The sequence below is a fragment of the Rhinolophus sinicus genome, chromosome 14 (genome assembly GCF_057876585.1).
Source record: "Rhinolophus sinicus isolate RSI-liver-muscle chromosome 14, RSI-T2T, whole genome shotgun sequence".
NCBI classification, from domain to species: domain Eukaryota; kingdom Metazoa; phylum Chordata; class Mammalia; order Chiroptera; family Rhinolophidae; genus Rhinolophus; species Rhinolophus sinicus.
In genome coordinates this window covers 132,533,515-132,552,994 of record NC_142514.1, presented here as the reverse complement: position 1 = coordinate 132,552,994, position 19,480 = coordinate 132,533,515, and the positions used below count along the sequence as shown (strand labels likewise).

Here is a 19,480-nt window from a genome sequence, read left to right as displayed (position 1 = left end):
TGCTCCAACCAACTGAGCCATCCGGGAGCTCAGCTCAAGGTTCCCGTGTTCAATCTTAGTTGAGATTGCAGGGGGTGCACAGCCCATCATCCCTTGCAGGAGTCGAGGAGTCAAACCAGCAACCTTGTTGTTGAGAGCCTGCGCTCCAACCAACTGAGCCATCTGGCCACTTGGGAGCTGAGTGGCAGCTCATTGAGTTCATTCTAGTTGGGGAGGGCGCAGTTCTCTGGCCCATGTGGGAATTGAACCGGCAGCCTCGTTGTCCAGAGCTTGTGCTCTAACCAACAGAGCCACCCGTCCGCCCCCTCCCTACTCCCATTTTACCTGGCCAGCTCCTGCTAGTCCTTGAAGATTCGTCTTAGATGTTACCTCCCCCAGAAATCATTTTTTGTTTCTCTTCCCTCCTGCCCCAGCTGAGTTAGAAGTCTTCTGTGCTTCTATAAGTTCTTACGAATATTTTGTCATTGCTCTTGTCATATTATTGTATAATTTGTGTTTGTATCTCTCTGTGACTTCCTTGAGGATTGAGACCATGTCTCCTTCATCTTTTTATCTTTTTGATCGACACCAAATTAATTTTGGGTGGATGGATGGGTAGATGAATGAATGAATTGGCATGGAATGTGGTGAGAAAAAAAGGCCATAAAATTAGATGGAGCCAAATTATGGGCGGGCTTAGACTGTCATACTGAGGGTTTGGACTTTGTGCTCTCTACTAGCGGACTTGGTTCTCTATACTAGTGGTGGATAACTAGAAGCAGTTTGGTCTAGAGGCATGAAGTGCTCAGGATTGTCTCTCTGTTTATATGGGTAGAACACCATTTGTAGATCTTGCTGTACTGGTTTAAAGGAGAAGAATGAAGGTTAACCTAGGGGGTTGACATCATTAAACATATTAAGTGGTGTGGTTTATATTTTGGTGCCTTTCTTGCTCCTTTCCCGGTATGCATATATCTTTTAATTGTTTTTCCAGGTCTTGCTCAAATGTTTCCTCCTCCTCAATTTTACCTGTACTCTCTTAGGACAGTACTGTCAGGTTTTTTGTTTCATTGAATTTCTCCACATAGATTTTATAAGTTTTAAAGTGTTGGCGGAAAGAAAATGTGTTAATTCCGTGTCCATTTCCCATTATGTTATCATAGTCCTGGCACATGGTAGATACTCATAAAAGATTTTTGGGTAAAATGTATAGCATTTTGCTAAGAGTTGGTGTAAGATATGATTCCAGTGTAAAATATGGTACCAGCCCTCAAGAAGTTAACATTCTAATTATGGAAAGAGGATATATTTGTACATAAACGGTAGTACGAGATTGCATAGATTGTCTGCCAGAAGTGTTGGTGAGTTCTTTTCAAAACAATTTGAGGTCAGGAATCGTGCCTGTCTGTTTTGTTTAGGAAATATTTTGATTGAATTCTTCTTATCCCGTCCACTGTCTGTTCATGCTTAGATACCTGTATTGCTTCTGGTTCTCAACGCACATTAAAATATCTTACAGTACAGTGAGCCTGGCAATGCAGTCTTTATGTTTGGTATGTTAAATTATAAAATATAAGACACTAACTAGAGTGTGTGAAGTACAAATTGTGACCTGCCCTTCCTTTCTTAGTGTCGGACATATGAGAAAGATAAGAAAAATATTGATAAACTATGTCTGCCAATGTGAGATAAGGCTCTAGTAAAGTCTTTTTCACTGGAGAGTAGTCCTTTGTTAAAGAGTATGCACTGGGTATTTTTCAGAATGGTTACTTTTCCCCTCCCCTCACCAAAAACACGAGTTGATTTTTCTTGGTGTTTCGCAGTGATAACCTGGTGGTGTTCTGAAGGTAAAATCTATGAAAATGTGGGGTTCTCTTAGCAATTTGTCAAAATTATCATTTAAGTGCTTCTTGCTGTTTATGGCTCCAGTAGCTTCTGCTCCAGGGAAGCTGAACTTGACTGTATTTCTCTGTATTTGCCTCTCTTTCCAGATTCATGGTGGCAATTTGTCCTGAGGCCTCAATTCTTTGATCAGTCCAAGAAAACGCATTGATTTTGAGTTTGTTGAGCTTTTCTCCTGTAGGTATGGGAATCACAGCTTCCATGCTCTTTGCGTGTTAGAACTGAAATGGAAGTCTGATAAGATGTTAATCACAAACATCTCTGTCATAAATTATTTGGAAAGCCAAAGTGATTTTGTGTTTTCCGTTGAATCATTGCTTTAGTGTTTTGTTTTGTTTTCAGTTTTATAATATATTTTAAGCAAATTGGTTTTTCAGTAGGTGCCAGGAAGAAGGTACATTTTGGGAGCATACATGATGCAGTGCGAGCTGGAGATGTAAAGCAGCTTTCAGAAATGGTAGAACGTGGAGCCAGCATTAATGAAGTTGACATTCTCCATAAATTTACCCCTTTACATTGGGCAGCACATTCTGGAAGTTTGGAGGTAAGAAGCTATATAAATGATCAAACTGGGGTAAGTTTACAGATGTTAGCAGTTTTATAAATTTAACAAACAGGATGGAGGCCTTATGCTAGGCACTGCAAATATAATATTTTCCTTTTCAGTTCAGTCTAATATTGGGTGTTTTGGTTATCTCAAAACCTAGTGGCCTAAAATAACTGTTTATTTGTGCTCAGGAGTGAACCAGAAATTTGGATCTCAAGGACAGCTTGTCTCTGCTCCACGATGTCTGGGGTTTCAGCTAGAAGATTGAAAAGCTGGGGCTGGAATCTTCTGAAGGCTTATTCATGCAGATATCTTGTGATAGAGGCTGGCTGTAGGCTTGGCATCTTAATTCTTCTCCATGCAGGCCTGTTTGTGAGTTTTCTCCCCCTGGGCTAGTTTGTGCTTCCTTACAATGAGGAGACTGGGTTCCAAAGGCAAGCATCAAGGGTAACTTACAGAGGACAGCATAATGGATACCTAGCTCTATGCAATCCTAACACTTTTGCTGTAGTTGCTTCAGATTTTTAGAAAACAAATGGAATATTACTGGTACAGTTGAAGTCTCTGAGCACCCGTCCCAGGTGCCATTTCTCTCCTTCCAACTCCAGAGATAAATTTACCCTAAATTTGGTGTTTATTATTCCCGTCTGTTATATACTGTTATTACATATGATTATATCATTGTTTTATTTGACATATTTTATATAAATGACATCATATTATATGGATTGCCCTGCAGCTTGATACATGTGGTTATATATAGGTACTCTAGTTCATTTCTTTCAGCCATCTGGTAATAGTCTATGCTTAGACTAATATCAGAATTTATTCATTGTTTTAAATTGAGGGTATTTAATTGGTTTCAATTGTTAGCTAATACAAGCAGTGCTTAGTGAATATTTTTATGCAAAACTTCTTATTCTTGGGCTGTGTGCAATGCCAACTGGAATTCTTCTCATGATTTAAGATTGTGTGCGGGGAATTTATTTTAGCTGCTACGTTTCCCCAGGCTGTAGGCTGCAGTAGGTCTAGTCACTATGCAGTCTCGTTTTTCAATCCCCTGCCACACAGACTGCTTCCTATGAATATGGCTTCTCTGTATGATTTCTTGTTTGGGCTTCTCTGCCTCTTGGAACCGAATCTCATTTAGAGACTCTCTCTCCACCAGTTTGTGTGCCCCACTTGTAAACAATGATTTTCCCTTTGGCCTTTTAGTGACTTCCTCTCACCTGGAAGAAATGTGCCTTGACAGGTATTTCTACACATGTAGCCCTGGGTGGGTATTTTCTCTGCTGTTTCCTCCCATATCACTGTTTGATCTATACTTGGGCAGCTTGCCAATCTGTTTTGTGGTTTGTGGTTTAAGTTTCAGATGACTCAGTTTCATCAAAGATAAGGTTTTCTTCCTGTTTTCCTTCCTCTCTCTCTCTCTCTCTCTCTCTCTCTCTCTCTCTCTCTCTCTCTCTCCCCCTCCCTCCCTCTCTCCCCCTCCCTCCCTCCCTCCCTCCCTCCCTCCCTCTCTCTCCCTCTCTCTCCCTCTCTCTCCCCGCCCCCGGATGATTTTGAAGAGATGAAATACTGATTTTTACTCTGCCCTATTCCAATAGGATAGTACTTCTTGATATGATGTTTATTTCATCTCTTTCCTGGTATCCTTTCCTGAAACCTGTCTATTCGATAACTATAGGTATTGTTTATACTTCTGCCAGTGGTCTTCTCTCTCCTACTTTACACTTGCTTTCCAGGCAGTCTTTTAGACTTACGTGGCTTTATCAATTCTGGATAATAATTCATGAATTTGCTTTTTCTCCTGAATTCTGGCGTATGCGTCAGGTGCTTGGTCAACAACTCATGCATATCTCACCAGCATCTCAAATTTAATTGCTCTAAAACTAAACCATTATTCTTTTCTATCTCTTTCTTAGTTTTCCAGGCTAATGGCCTTTGAATCATTATTGAGTTGTCTCAATTGTTTTCACCATCTAAAGTATTTGTTTAATAACAACAACAGAAAAAAAACCCCACAGAACTATTGTAAAACAGTATTTTCAGTTAGTGATCATTGTAATATACAATACAAAGCAATTAATTTCCTCAGAAATCTGACAAGCACCAACCATGACCATTTTTAAAAATGTCTGCTTGAGTTGTCTCAATTTTTTACAGAAGCAAAACACATTATCAACATTTGTCAGGATGAAGGTGCACATCGATGCAGTAAGAACTGATCACTGGGTCAGTTGATTCCAGTCCATCTTTGCCTTTCAAATTTATCTTCTTCATCCTCAGAGCCACTGCTTTCGATCTAATTGATTTCCTTCTTTTCCTGTCTCATCTGTGTCTGGTTCATAATCTGTATACAAGGTTACCACTCTAATACTAAAATCTGTTATTACTTAAAACCCTCAAGTCCCCATAGTGACTATCCCCTACAGGGTAAAGTTTAAACTACTTAATATGGTAGCCTTATCTCTCCAAGCTCATCTCTCATCATGAGTGTTTTTCCCTGCAGTACTGGTGACTGCTATCCCAAATTAGTCTACTGTTTCATAGTACCATAGACTTTGCATGTGCTGTTTTATCTGCCTGGTCTCACTTCTTTCCCGCTGGTTACTTGGTTGAAATCCAGATCAGGCAGCAGCTGTTTAGTAAAGCCTTCTGTGTTTCCTCTCTCAATATCCTCCAACTAGCTACTTCCTCCTCTGATACTTCTACATCTGATTCATAAATTTTTATTGTACTTATCACATTGAATTGTATTCTATATTAGATTTTGAGCTCTTTGAATGTACTATTTGAGTCTGATTCATCTTTTTTCCCTCAGTGTCTAGTATAGTGTCTGGCATAGTGGAGTCACTTTGTATGTTCTCAATAAATGTGTTTGTTGAATTGCTGAATTTGTTGTTAAATTTAATTTATATTTTTAGTGTCTAACAGTGCATAGCAGATGTTCAAGAAATGTTTGTTGAATTTTAACAAACACAAATCTAAACCAAAAGATTTTAGTGCATTTCTCCCTTCTCCTTTAAAGATCATGTAATTCTCTGAGTACTGCATTAGCGCCCTTACATTTTGTTTTCCTTTCTGAAGTTTCTTATGACTTCTGGTACTTATGTTAGTTGTGTGAAATAGTCACTAAATTAACACTATATTAACAACTTGTGAAAAGCATGCTTTATTAGATTTTGTTTTTTTCTTCTGTCAGATGAAGTTAGCTATTGAGCCCCCGTAGTGAACTTTTTATTTCAGATACACTTTTCACCTTCAGAATTTCCATTTGGCGCTTTCTTTTTTTTTTTAAATATAATTTCTATCTCTTTATAGTTTCTATTTGATGGTCATTGTCATCGTACTTTTCTTTAGTTTTTTGAACATAAATTCCTTAAAAAATAGTTTCTTTTAGTTCTCGGAAGCAATTTATCATAGCTGCTTTTTGAAGTCTTGCTAAGTCCAACATCTGAGCCCTTGCAAAGATAGTTTCTATTGATTACTCTTATTTTCCTGTGTGTGGGTTACACATTCTTATTTTCTTTGTATGTCTCACAATTTTTTAGTTTGACTGGACATTTTGGAAACTGGACATTTTAGATCACATATTATAGCAACTCTGGAGTCTGTCCTACTCCCTCACCCATGCCCAGGGGTGGTTGTTGGTTGTTGCTGTATATTTGTTGACTTGCCTGAACTAATTGTGTGGAGTCTGTTTTCCTCACAATGTGGGGCCACTGCTCAGTTCTTATACTTTTAACTCTTATTTTCATTTTTAAGCCTGGCTTCCTAGGGGTCCCCCCGGGTCAGCATAGCTTAGTGGTCAGCCAGTGACTTATCAGAGCATGTGCTTAAATACCCTGAGCCAATAAGGAATAAGGATTTCATCTTTTACTGATGGGTCTGTATGTGGCTTGGGGAATATTTTCAAAATCCAAGCAGCTTACAAGTCAGCCTAACTTTTTTAAAAATACGTTTGCAAGGCCTCATGTTTAGCAATGGATGTCTAGCTAACTTGGGCCCTCTTCAGTCTTTCCTGGGTATCGGCAGCCTTGTACATGAGCATAGCCTTTTAAATCACAAAGGATAAGTGGAATCTTACTGAGGTCCACTTTGGCCATCTCATTTCTAGGATTTTCCTATTAATTTTCTAGGTGGTCTTTAATTTTGTTTCTTGCCGCAACCAGTATCATGACTTCAGGCTAGCTCTGATGTTGGCTTTCTCAGAGAGTTGGCCACCGAGGAGTGGGATTGTTTTTGACAATGTGCCTGAGCATGGAATTTTCTGTGTTCAACTCCAAATAAAGTCCATCCTTCTAGCAGGGCGATGGTGCTGTCTGCCCAAGGAGAACTTCTGCACCATGCAACTGGGAAAGGGATTGTTGTACCAGTCTCCTTCTTGTTACTGAGATCCAGTAGATTTTCTTGAATAAATGCCTCTCATTTTGTTATATGCCTTTGGTCAATTTCCAGAGTCTTTAAATTGTTGTTTTTGACAACTTGGTCTAGTTTTATTATTGTTTCTTGGAGAGGATTTGCCATGCTCCTTACTTAGCCATTTCTGAATTCCCGCTTATTTGTAAATTGATGTTTGACAAAAATGCAAATGCAGTGTAGTGGAGAACAGATATTGTTTTAATTAAATGGTACTGGCACAATTGGACATTCATATGTAAAAAATAAACCTTGAGCCATACCTGGCACCATATGCAAAAATGTACTGAAAACAGATTATAGGCAAATGTGAAACTTAACCGTATCAAACCTATAGAAGAAAACAGAGGGGAAAATATTTGCAAATCATATTTGATTAAGAACTTGTAAATAGGATATATGAGACTCTTACAATTCAGTAGTAAGTAAACAAACACAACTTAAAAATGGGCAAGTGACTTCAATAGACACTTTCTCAAAGATGATGTGGATGGCAATTGAGCACATGAAAAGATACTCAACATCATGAGCCATTAGGGAAATGCAAATTAAAACCACAATGAGATGCTATTACACATATATTAAAATGGAAAAAAAAAAAAAAAAAATCCAACCAAGAAACTAAACAAATGACAACATGGAGTATTGGCAAAGCTGTGGAGCAACTGAAACGCTCATATTAGGTTGGTGCAAAAGTAATTGTGGTTTTTGCAATTATTTTTAACCTTTTAAACCACAATTACTTTTGCACCAACCTAATACATTGCTGGTAGAAGTGTAAAATGATACAGCCACATTGGAAAACAGTTTGGCAGTTTCTTATAAAGTTAAACATTACCTATGTTCCAGCAGTCTTACTTCTACATATTTAACTAGGACAAATAAGAAAACCTGTACATGAATGCTTATACTGGTTTTATTTTTATGTTCAGTACCTGATCGGTGATAGTATGTAGTAGTCTCTCCCTAAATATTTGTTGAATGAATGAATGACTCACTGTAATATTAGTGAGGTTGAGCTTTTAAAGAAGTATATTATTGGTCACTAATCTCTCTGAGAGGCAGGTGATACCTAAATGGTAAGCCTTTTCAACAAATGACATTGGTGTGACTGATTTCATGGTGTGTCCCAATGATACAATCCTTTTTTTTTTTAAAAAAAAGCAACTTCTTGAAGGTAGAGTCTACCATATGTGACACAGACCTCTAAGTACTATATAATAATGAGACTGAGGATAATTTTTAAAAATCTTAAGTGAAGATGCATTTGATTTCCACTCATCCCCCTTTTTTATATAAACCACTTGTTTGTTTGTTTTTTTTAGACACTACCATCAGAATAACAATGTTTGCTTTTATACAGAAGTTTCTGGGCCCATTTAGAAATCTGTGGCAGAGGCTGCAAACTGGCAGCCCTTCAATAAATTTGGCTCACAGATGTGTGTTGTTTGGTTTGTACGGTATTGGTCAAACATAAGATTTGGATTAGCATTGCCCTCACAGCCACAGCTGGCTGGGATTGAATAACATCTGTACCTTATTGACAAGAAATATGGTCTCCAGTTTGCCACAGTTCCCACTGCTCCCTATTGTTTACCCAACAGTAAGCCCAAATGTTGGTTACTATCAACTGTGCTTGTGCTTTTGTTTTTCTTACACCTGGCCCCCTTGTGCACTTGTGATGCTTCTCAGGCTGCAGTGAGTATTTCATGATGATGGACTAAATTTAAAAGATATAAAAATATTGAAAATAGTTGCTTTATCACTTGTTAACATGGCTATTTTCTTAATTTAGTGTCTTCATTGGCTCCTCTGGCATGGAGCTGATATTACACAAGTAACTACGAGAGGTTGGACAGCAGCTCATATAACTGCAATCAGGGGTCAAGATGCTTGTATGCAGGTAATAATAACTTTAATTTTTAAAAATTCAATAAGTTTAATTACTTTGGCACAGTTCTGTTAAGCTATTGTTTTTGTTCTAATAATTTGATCCCCATAGATTTACTTCTATATTCTAAACAAGAATTTACTGGATTCCATGACTTAGATATTTTGGTATCAACTATCTATTTAAATAAATGATATAAGAGACCCTTTTCTCTTTGAAGTAGTTGGTTATCGTTGTTTTAAAGAATATCAGTCATCTCCTTTTTAGCTTGCCATGCCTAAAATTTATTATTTAATACATTTCTTGGCCAGAATAACACATTCATATGTGGCAGGATCTACTTTATTAGAGTAACTGGATTTAATTAATGTATTAAAATAGACTGGTATTTGGAGAAATACAAAAATAAGCGAACAGTTCCTGCCTGTAAGAAGCCTGAGATCTATTTGGAGTGACAGGGGCTCTACCCCGTGAGTTAGAAAACAATACAAAGCACAGTTTATGATTAAGGTTCTAATGAAAAGTATAGATGAGAAGAATTATAGAATTTAGGAGGAGGTAGAAGAATCATAAATGGAAGAAATTAGATTTTATCTAAGCCTGAAAGAATGAGTTGATTTCAAGGAGGTAAGTAGTAAGGAAGCATTGCAGGCAGGGAATATGTGAGGAGCAAATAAAAATAATGATTATCATTCGTTGAACCTTTTTAATGTGTCAATCACAGTCTCCCATGCATCACCTCATTTAATGCAACAATCTTATGAGTTCCCCTTTTTACAGATTAGGAAACATATTCAGAGAGTTAAGTACTTTGCTAAGTAAGTAACAAAGCAAGGATTTGAACCTAGACTTTGTCCTGTTAACCTCTATGCTATAATTTTTTGTGAAGTCCCTGAAGTAGAAAAATAAGGTGAGTTCAGAGGGTATGCTATTATAAATTTGACTGAGTGTAGATAGTTTGTTGTGTGGACCGTTATGAAGTTTGGATGAACTAGATTTGTAAAGTGTCTTTGAAGTAGAATAAAGATTTTAAATTTACTTGTATAGGAAAGAGAGGTTTTATATACATACTACATATATAGATATACCTATATACATACATGTACACACACATACCTACATGCATATAGACATTAACAGGAGAATGAGGTAATGAAAGGAGTATTGCAGGAAATTATTCTAGTGAAATGTATCCAGGACTACCTAGAACGAAGAGAGAGTTTGGAAGCAAGAAGGCCAGTAAGACACTTTTGGTATAATCACTAACCACAGAAGGTCAACTTAGGTAGTGGCAGTAGGAAAGCAAAAATGATTCAGGACGTCTTCCAAAGCAGTCATTGACAGATTGTAGTGAGAATTTAAAGTTCTGAGCCAGAATGACAGATAATTTTGAAACTATAACTAGGGGAATCTGAAAGGCCGGGGAGACTTGGGAGGAAAGATGTTTAATTTGGCACATTTTGAGTTGATGGGGCCTGTAGGTCATTCATGTGCCAGAGGTCCAGGCTGTTGAAAGGGGGCTGGAGACAAAGATTTCAGGAGCAATAAAGTATAGAGAAGAGTATAGAGTACTGAGGATTGAATGTTGAAGAATGTTGCTAGTAAGGGTGAGAGGAGGCAGAGAAATGAGTAAAGCATTTGGAAGAGGAATTCAGAAAAGAGAGCCAGGATCCATTAGGGCTGTGCAAGGAAGAAATTTAAGAATTAGGCAGAGTATTAGTTACAGGATACAACTGAGGGGAATAAAGCTTAAGGAAATGCCACTGAACTTGAGATCTCACTCTAGGGGGAGGTTGGCTGTATTTCTATGTAATGGTGGGGATGGCACCCAGTTTGCAGTTGGATGTGAAGTTGAGGTGTTAATTTGAGAAGTAGGCAGTGAAAGGAAGGAGAAAATACAATAGTAAATTTAGGGGACAAATGAATCTTTACGTGATGCTTTCCTTCCTTTAAGCATTAGTTCAAGACGTTTTCTCTGCCTTGATTGTCCTTTCTCACAAAGTGATCTCTTTCTTCTCAGAGCAGTTGTGGTGCTGTTTTGGTATTATACTGTGTAGTCGTTGCTTATCAAAGACAGCTTTGTATAGTTGATTGTCTTTGTCTCTACAATGTCTAATTCCCTTAGCTGATATGTCTTCATATTTTTTGTAGTGACTTTTGAAACACAGTAAGCACTTAATATATGATTTGTGATGATAATTAAGTAATTTGTCAGACAAAATCATGGAGACTGTTCTTCCTAAAATAGGAATTATGACTGAGTAAACTTTTGCTGATAAACGTGGGCTGGTTAAAAATGAAAAAAGCCTGCGGTAGAAAGAAACCAAAAAAAAAAAAAATCAACTCGTAATTCTTTTAAAGCAATTACTCTGTATATTATATAAAGGGTTGTGCTGTATATATGGTGTAACCCATATACGGAAATTGGGCCAGTTGTAAATTCAGATGGAATCTCCTCAGATGCAATTAGAAATTTGATTTGGAGCTTAGAACTAGTTACTTTAATAATGAAATCCTTTTATTGTATTCAAAACCCAGTTAATAAAAGATTCTGCTTTTGAAGTAATGGAAATTTAAATTTCAGTTTTATTAGTTTAGCATTAAAGTAGTTAGTGGTTGTTGAAGATTAGTGGTTATTAATCAGTGCTCATGAGAAGTGTGCCTTATAAATTGTATATACATGCTCAAATCAGAATATGAAATCAGGTGTTATAAATGTCTCCTAGGCAATGTTAAAAAGGATCGCAAACATTTTCTTAGGATTAGCTAAGAATTTCTCACACTTTGCCTGTGGCACATATATAAGAACATATATAATAATTTAGTTAGGGTAATAAATTGCTTGCCACAGATAATCTGCATTTATGATTTAACATCTATAGTCATGTAAACTCATTTCTCTATTTTTAGGCTCTTATAATCAATGGAGCAAATCTGGCAGCTCAAGATGACTGGGGTTGCACACCTTTGCACCTTGCTGCAACACACGGACATTCTTTCACCTTACAAATAATGCTTCGAAGTGGAGTGGTGAGGGGTTCCTCTTGAGATGTGAGAGTGTGTAATCATATAGATGGAATAGCATTTGATAGTCTGGTTATCTCTTCCTGACTTTTTAAATCCCTTTTATGACTTTGGGGAAGTCTTTTGATCTCTGTCTTTAGCTTTTCCATCTTTAAACATAGGGGCAATAATTTACATAAACCTTCAAAAAAAAACCAGTTTAGTAATACAAACTATTTGAGAGACTCTGGGTTCTTCATGTCAGCGCAGAGTTTAACTGGAGGCTTCCAAACATATTGACCAGTGATTATAAATCTTTCTGAATTTCTGTGTGTAACTCTTATTTCATATAATAATGTAGAAGGTGATTTATATCTCCAGACATTTCATTTATTATGATATTTATTTTTAATATTATCCCGTGGTTATAAAAATTATCTTCTTATCTGAAAAGAACTACCTATGCTGAAGACAACACTATGGTTAAGAGTTGGTGTTTCTATAGTTAGAGAAAACGTGAAAAATCTTATTAAATATTTTTTTATTAACTCCTTATGCTTCTAAGGATATGATTGGATCATTTGAGTCCATTCCTTTCATTTTATTGGTCAGGAGCCTGTGACTAGTAAAATGAGTAGTTAGGTTTCTTTTTAAAAACTATTTTTATGTGACTAGTTATATTCTTTTTAAAAAGACTGTTTTAGAAAATTTCATTAGGGTGTTATTAACTTGTATGTTCAAATCAGTGGTTGCAGTACATTTTTCTATTATATTTAGTATTTGCCCTATAGTTTTAAGAACAACTTCCAAGTCTCATTTGCAGAATTAAGCTTAGTGTTTCCCCTACAAAAGGGAAAGAAACTGAGTCCTTGTGAATGTTACCTCTAGGATCCCAGTGTGACTGATAAGAGAGAATGGAAACCTGTGCATTATGCAGCTTTTCATGGACGGCTTGGTTGTTTGCAACTTCTAGTTAAATGGGGATGTGGCATAGAAGATGTAGACTGCAATGGAAACCTTCCAGGTATTCACAAAAGCAAATATTTTGGTTTTTCATTAATGTAAACTCTTCAAATGTTGGTCATGCTTAAGAAATTTAAACCGTCAATATTCTAACAGTCCTGCACAAAACTTTAAGTTTGACATGAACATTTTCATCTTATGCCTATATTACGTACCTGTCATGTGATTGATTTTTTTTTTCTGGAACTATATCAGCAAAAGAAATTAGCAGTAAACTTGCATTTGCTTTTCCAGCCAGATGTTTCCTTCATCTGTCTAGTGTTATTATTTTTTAAATTCATACATTTCTGTCCCACAGTCTACTTTAAAAAATAATAGTATAAATAGTGGACACTAGTGTACTTGAGTTAAGTTGCTAACTGCAGTTGTCTAGCCTGTAATCAACTGGCCAGTTGAGATCTATACTCTAAATATCCCGTCTTCTAAGAGGTGCTGTAGAAATTCAGAAAAGGGATAGATCACAGTGAGATTGGGGTGAGGGTCACTGAAAATGATACTTGAATTATGTCTTAAGGGAATCTTCAGCAGCAAACAAATGAATGAGAAGTCGAGGCAGAATGGTATGAACAGGTTTGATCAAATCACTTTTCTGCTTAGAAACTTCCTAGATCCCTGTGGAGTTCTGTTCCCTTAGCTTCATTATTTGGCTCTTACCTACCTCCCTGGTCTCACCTTCCACTCTGTTACACTGCTATCTGGGATTGTTTTGCTTCTTTCTGAAGTACATCCTTTAGTGTTCATTTAGTGACGGTCTGTTAGAATGAACTTTTTCAATATTTGTGTAGCTGGAAATGACTATTGTGTTCTCATTCTTTTTTTAAAAATACACTTTTGAGTTTATTTTTGTATATGGTGTAAGAAAGTGGTCCAGTTTCCCCAACACCGTTTATTGAAGAGATTGTCCTTTCCCCATTGTATATTCTTGGCTCCTTTGTCATAGATTAATTAGCCATATAAGTGTGGGTTTATTTCTGGGCTCTCTGTTCCATTGATATAGTAATATGTGTCTGTTTTTGTGCCAGTACCATACTGTTTTATGACTATAGCTTAGTAGTATAGTTTGAGATCAGAGCGTGTGATACCTCCAACTTTGGTTTTCTTTTTCAAGATTGTTTTGGCTATTTGGCGTCTTTTGTGGTTCCAGATAAATTTTAGGATTGTTTGTTCTAGTTCGATGAAAAATGCCATTGGCATTTTGGTAGAAATTGCATTGAATCTATAGCTTTCTTTGGGTAATGTAGACATTTTAATGATATTAATCCTTCCAATCCATGAGCATAGTATATCCTTACATTTATTTGTGTTGTCTTCAGTTTCCTTCATCAAAGTCTTACAGTTTTCTGAGTATAGTCTTTTACCTCCTAAGTTAAATTTATTTGTAGCATTTTATTTTTTTTTTATGCAATTGTTTTCTTAATTTCTCTTTCTGGTAGTTTGTTATTTGTAAAGTCTTAATTTAAATGTAAGACCTGAAACCATAAAACTCCTAGAGGAAAACATAGGCAGTAAACTCTTTGACATTTGTCTCAGCAGTATTTTTTTTTAAAATATGTCTCCCTGGGCAAGGGCAACAGAAGCGAAAATAAACAAATGGGACTACATCAAACTAAAAAGCTTTTGCACAATGAAGGAAATCATTAACAAAACAAAAAGACAACCTATTGAATAGGAGAAGATATTTGCAAATGATATATATGATAAAGGGGTAATATCCAAAAGAGCTCATAAAAGTCAACATCAAAAAACCCCCAAACAATCCAATTAAAAAATGGGCAGAGGACTGCAGTAGACATTTCTCCAAAAGTACATACACAGATGACCAATAGACAAATGAAAAGATACTCTCTCTGACTCACTAATCATCAGGGAAATGCACAATGAGATGTCACCTCAGATCATCTGTCAGAATGGCTATTATCAAAAAGTCAACAAATAAATGTTGGTAAGGATTGTACACTGTTGGTGGGATTGCAAATTGGTGCAGCTACTGTGGAAAACAGTGTGGAGGTTCCTCAATATATTAAAATAGAACTATCGTACGACCCAGCAATTCCACTTCTGTGTATTCATCCGAAGAAAAGAAAAACACTAATTTGAAAAGACATATGTATCCCTATGTTCATTACAGCATTATTTACAATAGCCATGATACAGAAGCATCCTAGTCTATCGACAGCTGAATGAATAAAAAGAATGTGGTATACATATAACAGAATATTACTCAAAGAGGATAAAAATGGTACATGTAACCATATGATAAGTAAGCAGTAGTGGAGTCTGAAGTTTCAGGGAGAGTTTTTCAGTGGAAGGTTCAGCTGAGAAAGTGTAGAGTAGCGTGTGCCAGCAACTTATCTTTTGGGCATTGTGACTTCTTGTTTTTCCAGAGTTATACTGGTCACTTGGGCACTGCCCTACTTCTCCAGAGGCAAGATTTGTACATTGATTGGGCTATTTCCCAAATAGTCACTTCTCAAGAGATTTTAAAGGCTCTCTTGTTCTTTGTAATAATTGCCTCTAAGCTTGTAATACCCTAGAACCATCCCTATTTTTTGCAGATTTTGGGTGTGGCTCTCTCTCAGTCTGAGTCAATGCATTATCTTTCAGGGATTCCTTAACATTTCTTGTCCATTCATGGTGTTCTTATTTGTTTTCTAGTCCTGTAAGGCTTTAAAAAATATCTTTTCTATTATTTTCAAGGATTTAGAATAGAAATGGTGAGGTAGTGTGTGTGCTTAGTCTGCAGTTTTGATCCAATTTTCTTGTTTATAATAAAAATAATGTTTATGGAAAATAACATAGTGATAAAAATAATATTCGTATTTACATAGTGACTATTTTTGTTTTTTCTTTCACTTTTTCCCCCAAAATATTAAACTTATCTATATGTCTGTCATCTATCTATCTTACATAGCAATATTTTCTCATGTAATAATAAGCTGAATAATTGGGATTTCACTTTCCAAGAACATTTTCTGGGGCCCGCTCCTTGGTGACTCTTATCTGGCCTTTCTACATTCACAGTAAGTGTCTAACTAATCAACCATTTAGTCTATTGCTTTGGCACGACTAGAAGGCTGAGTAAGGACATGTAGGCTGAAAAAAAGGTCTGTTATTCTTGCTGAGAGTACGTCCTGGTATAGGGCAGGGATAGTCAACTCCCTGTGAGGATTAGAGACAGTGTCTTATTTCTTTTTTTTGATTATTTTATTGTCAATTGAAAAAATTAAGTTCCTTTTTTTTGTCTCATCTATAGTTCACTTAGCAGCCATGGAAGGCCACCTTTACTGTTTTAAATTTCTGCTCAATAGAATGAGCAGTGCAACACAAGCGTTAAAAGCCTTCAATGATAACGGAGAAAATGTACTGGACTTGGCCCAGAGGTTCTTTAAGCAGAACATTTTACAATTTATCCAGGGGGCTGAGTATGAAAGAGATGATCCAGAAGATCAAGAAAGTAAGTAATAAACCTGAAATGTTCTATCATTTAATAGGTAGAGTAAATGGAAAAGGGAAAGAAAGAAATTGTAAGTTAAATGTTATATTAAAATATGTTACGTGTAATTATCCATATATTCATTCAGATTTTCTTCTTTATTACAAAATATTTTAGGCAGAAATATTATAGAGATTAATGTAATATAATGAACAATCTTTATAACACTGTATTTAAGCATAAAATATAGATATAGTTGAAGCTTTTGGGTCTTTTCCCTTAATACCACCCATTCCCTTTTCTTCCTCCTATTGTTTTGGATTTACAATTCCATTCTGTGGCTTTATATTGACTATATATGTACTCACAAAAATATGCAGTATTGTGTATTTTTAGAGTAAGAGACTAAACTGCTGTAACGAAGAAATCCTAAAATTCAGTGGCTTAAATGATATAGAAGTTTATTTCTTTTCTATGACAGCTTGGGTTGAAGAGTCAGTTTGTTCTATTTAGTCATTCAGGGACCTGCTGTCTGCTCAACTAACTTTCTGTAGTTGTTGCTAATCCAGCAGTAGGTGGGGAGGGAACTAGAGATTTTCAAGGTCTAATTTGCACTCATTGCTTCTGCTAACATTCCATGGGCAAGAGTGTTGTGAGATAGCCATGCTTAGCTACGAGGAAGCCTGGAGAATTCAGTACCGAGCTGAGAAGCCTCCTCTCAGCTGTAACTATTACTTCTGAAGGAAGGGGACTTTAATTTGTAAGCGGGCATTTTCCCGCCAAATCGCGTCCTAACGCGGGGCTTTTTTGACATTTTCTCGCCAAAATTAGACTTTCCGTAAAATATTCATATCTTTCGATCTATTTGATATTTTTCTATGAAACTTTCAGTGTTTTAGTTTAAAAAGAGGTCTCTATTTATTTACTTTGCAAAATTTTTGCCGGTTCCAACTAGAGGCGATATGAGGAGTTTACTCGTTTTCCGCAAAAAATGTGTAGACAACTAGGAGTCTTTGACACTTCTTCTAAAACTGCAAAAATGGCATAAAAGCGTATGTATCCTTCTATGACTTAACCTTCTGTGACTCATGTTTTTGAGATTATTAGGTTGATAGATGTATCCTAGTTTATCCTTCTTAAGTGTTTATATAGTGTTACATTTTATACAGACCATTATTTACCCATTCTCCAATTTGACATTTACATTGTTTACAGTTTTTCATTATTACAGTCAGTGTGGTAGTGGATATTCTTGTCCATGTCTCCTTATGTACATGTATAAGAGATTTCTTTAGAGAAGTGCTTTCCTGCCTTTTTCACACATAGCCCACACAGAAAATGATATTTGTATGGCACACTGGGATCACTGAGTGAGGCTTCTTGAGGTACTGCCTGTCTTCTCTGAAGACTGACAGTTAAGAGCTCTGCTCTGGTAAATAGCTGAGATACTCTACTTTAGGTTTTGCTTGATGTGATATGCCCACCTTCAGTATTTATAGGTATTGCTGCATCCTCCATCAGTGTGGTTGCAGAAATTTACACTCTCATCAGTTGTGTTTGCTGAGAAGTTAGAGAAATAATATTTGCCAATTGGTTGAGTATGCAAAGGTTTAATTTGTGTTTTGATTTCCATTTTCTTGGTTACTTATGAGGTTGAACATCCTTTTGTAAAATTATTGGCTATTTTAGTTTTCTGTGAATTGCCCACCTATACCTTTCTTTCTCCCTTTTTAAAAATTGTGTTCTTTGTCCTTTTCTAAATAATTTGAGTTCTTTCTGTAGTCTCAATACCAATCCTTTATTAATTTTATCTGATGTAGATATCTTATCCCACATTGTGGCTTGATTTTTTTACTTTGATGATATCCTTTTTTTAAAAAAAAAAAAACTTTATTAAAGTATGATTTATATACAATAAACTGTTCATTGAAAGTATGCAATTCAATGAGTTTTGACATAGGTGTATACACTCATGAAACCACCACCACAATTAAGATAGAAAACATTTCCATCATCTCCAGGGATTTTTCATATTCCCTTGAAGTTCATCCCTCCACTGATTTGCTTTCTGTCACTATAGATTAGTTTGAATTTTCTGATGGAACCGTTTTGAATTTCTTCTATGTTAATGTATATTAGTAGTTCATTCCTTTTTATTGCTGAATAGTATTCACTGTATGGATGTACCATATTTTAGCCATTCTAATGGGTGTGTAATGTTATATTATTGTGGTTTTAATCTACATTTTCCTGATAACTGACGATGTTGAGCATCTTTTCATATGGACATTCGTATATCTTCTTTTATGGTGTGTCTATTCAGTTCTTTTGCCCATTTTTTGATTGGGTTATTTGTCTACTAATTATGAAATTTTGACAGTTCATTATGTTTTGCCAGATATACGTATTGTAAGTATTTTCTCCCATTCTGAAGATTGCTTGTTTTCTTAGTAGTGTCTCTCAAAGAGCAAAAGTTTTAAATTTTGATAAAGTACAATTTATCAGTTTTTTTACAAGTTATGTTTTTTTGTGTCCTATCTATGAAATATTTGACCTGAAGGTCAGCAAGATATTCTTTTATGTTTTTTAGATGTTTTACACTTTTAGCTTTTTAATTCATATCTTTGATCTCCGTCAAGTTAAATTGTATGGTTTGAGTGAAATAATGTTGATTAATTTTGTTGTTGTTAATATATAGCCACTTGTCCTAGCACCATTTTTTTTTTTAACTCCTTTCTTCATTGAAATATCTTGGCAGCTTTGTCAAAAATCAGTCATCTATATATGTATAGGTGTATTTCTGGCCTCTGCATTCTATCTTACTGATATGTCTGTTTATTTGCCAATACTACACTGTCTTGATTACTGTAGCTTTATAGTAAGACTAACAACCAGGTAGTGTAAGTCTCTAACTTTGATCTTTTTAAAATACTTTGGCTATTCTAGGTTGTTTCCTTTCCATGTGTGAGAATTAGAATAGCTATATCTCAGAGTTATTAAGAGGGTTGAATGTGGCAGCCCTTAAACTTAAAAGTGCTTACAACTGTGCCTGACATTCGTTAAGGTCTCAATATATGTAGTTATCATTAAAAATATTTTATCAAGTATTTACTATGTGCCAGGTACTAGGTCAGGTACATTCACACATATATACTTGTGTGTGTGTGTATGTGTGTGTGTGTGTGTGTACATACTTTATCTGTTTCCAGATTATTTTGCTTTCTTCACTTCCTTGCAGAGAGAGAGTAGTCTATGCAAATGTAGGACTTGAGACCAAGTA

At 35.9% G+C, this 19,480-nt stretch overlaps 1 protein-coding gene across 4 annotated transcripts in view; it reads left to right on the top strand.

Annotated features, from left to right (window-relative positions):
• ANKRD42 (ankyrin repeat domain 42) overlaps positions 1 to 19,480 on the top strand; it is a 49,347-nt gene that overhangs the window by 2,593 nt on the left and 27,274 nt on the right. For 3 of the 4 annotated variants that reach the window (XM_074335683.2, XM_074335682.2, XM_074335685.2), the window contains exons 2-6: positions 2,259 to 2,425; positions 8,646 to 8,753; positions 11,652 to 11,771; positions 12,633 to 12,768; positions 16,021 to 16,221. In XM_074335683.2, coding sequence (XP_074191784.2) covers positions 2,259 to 2,425; positions 8,646 to 8,753; positions 11,652 to 11,771; positions 12,633 to 12,768; positions 16,021 to 16,221 — 732 coding nt within the window. The remainder of the gene's footprint in view (positions 1 to 2,258; positions 2,426 to 8,645; positions 8,754 to 11,651; positions 11,772 to 12,632; positions 12,769 to 16,020; positions 16,222 to 19,480) is intronic. The other variant, XM_074335687.2, reaches the window with a different exon arrangement.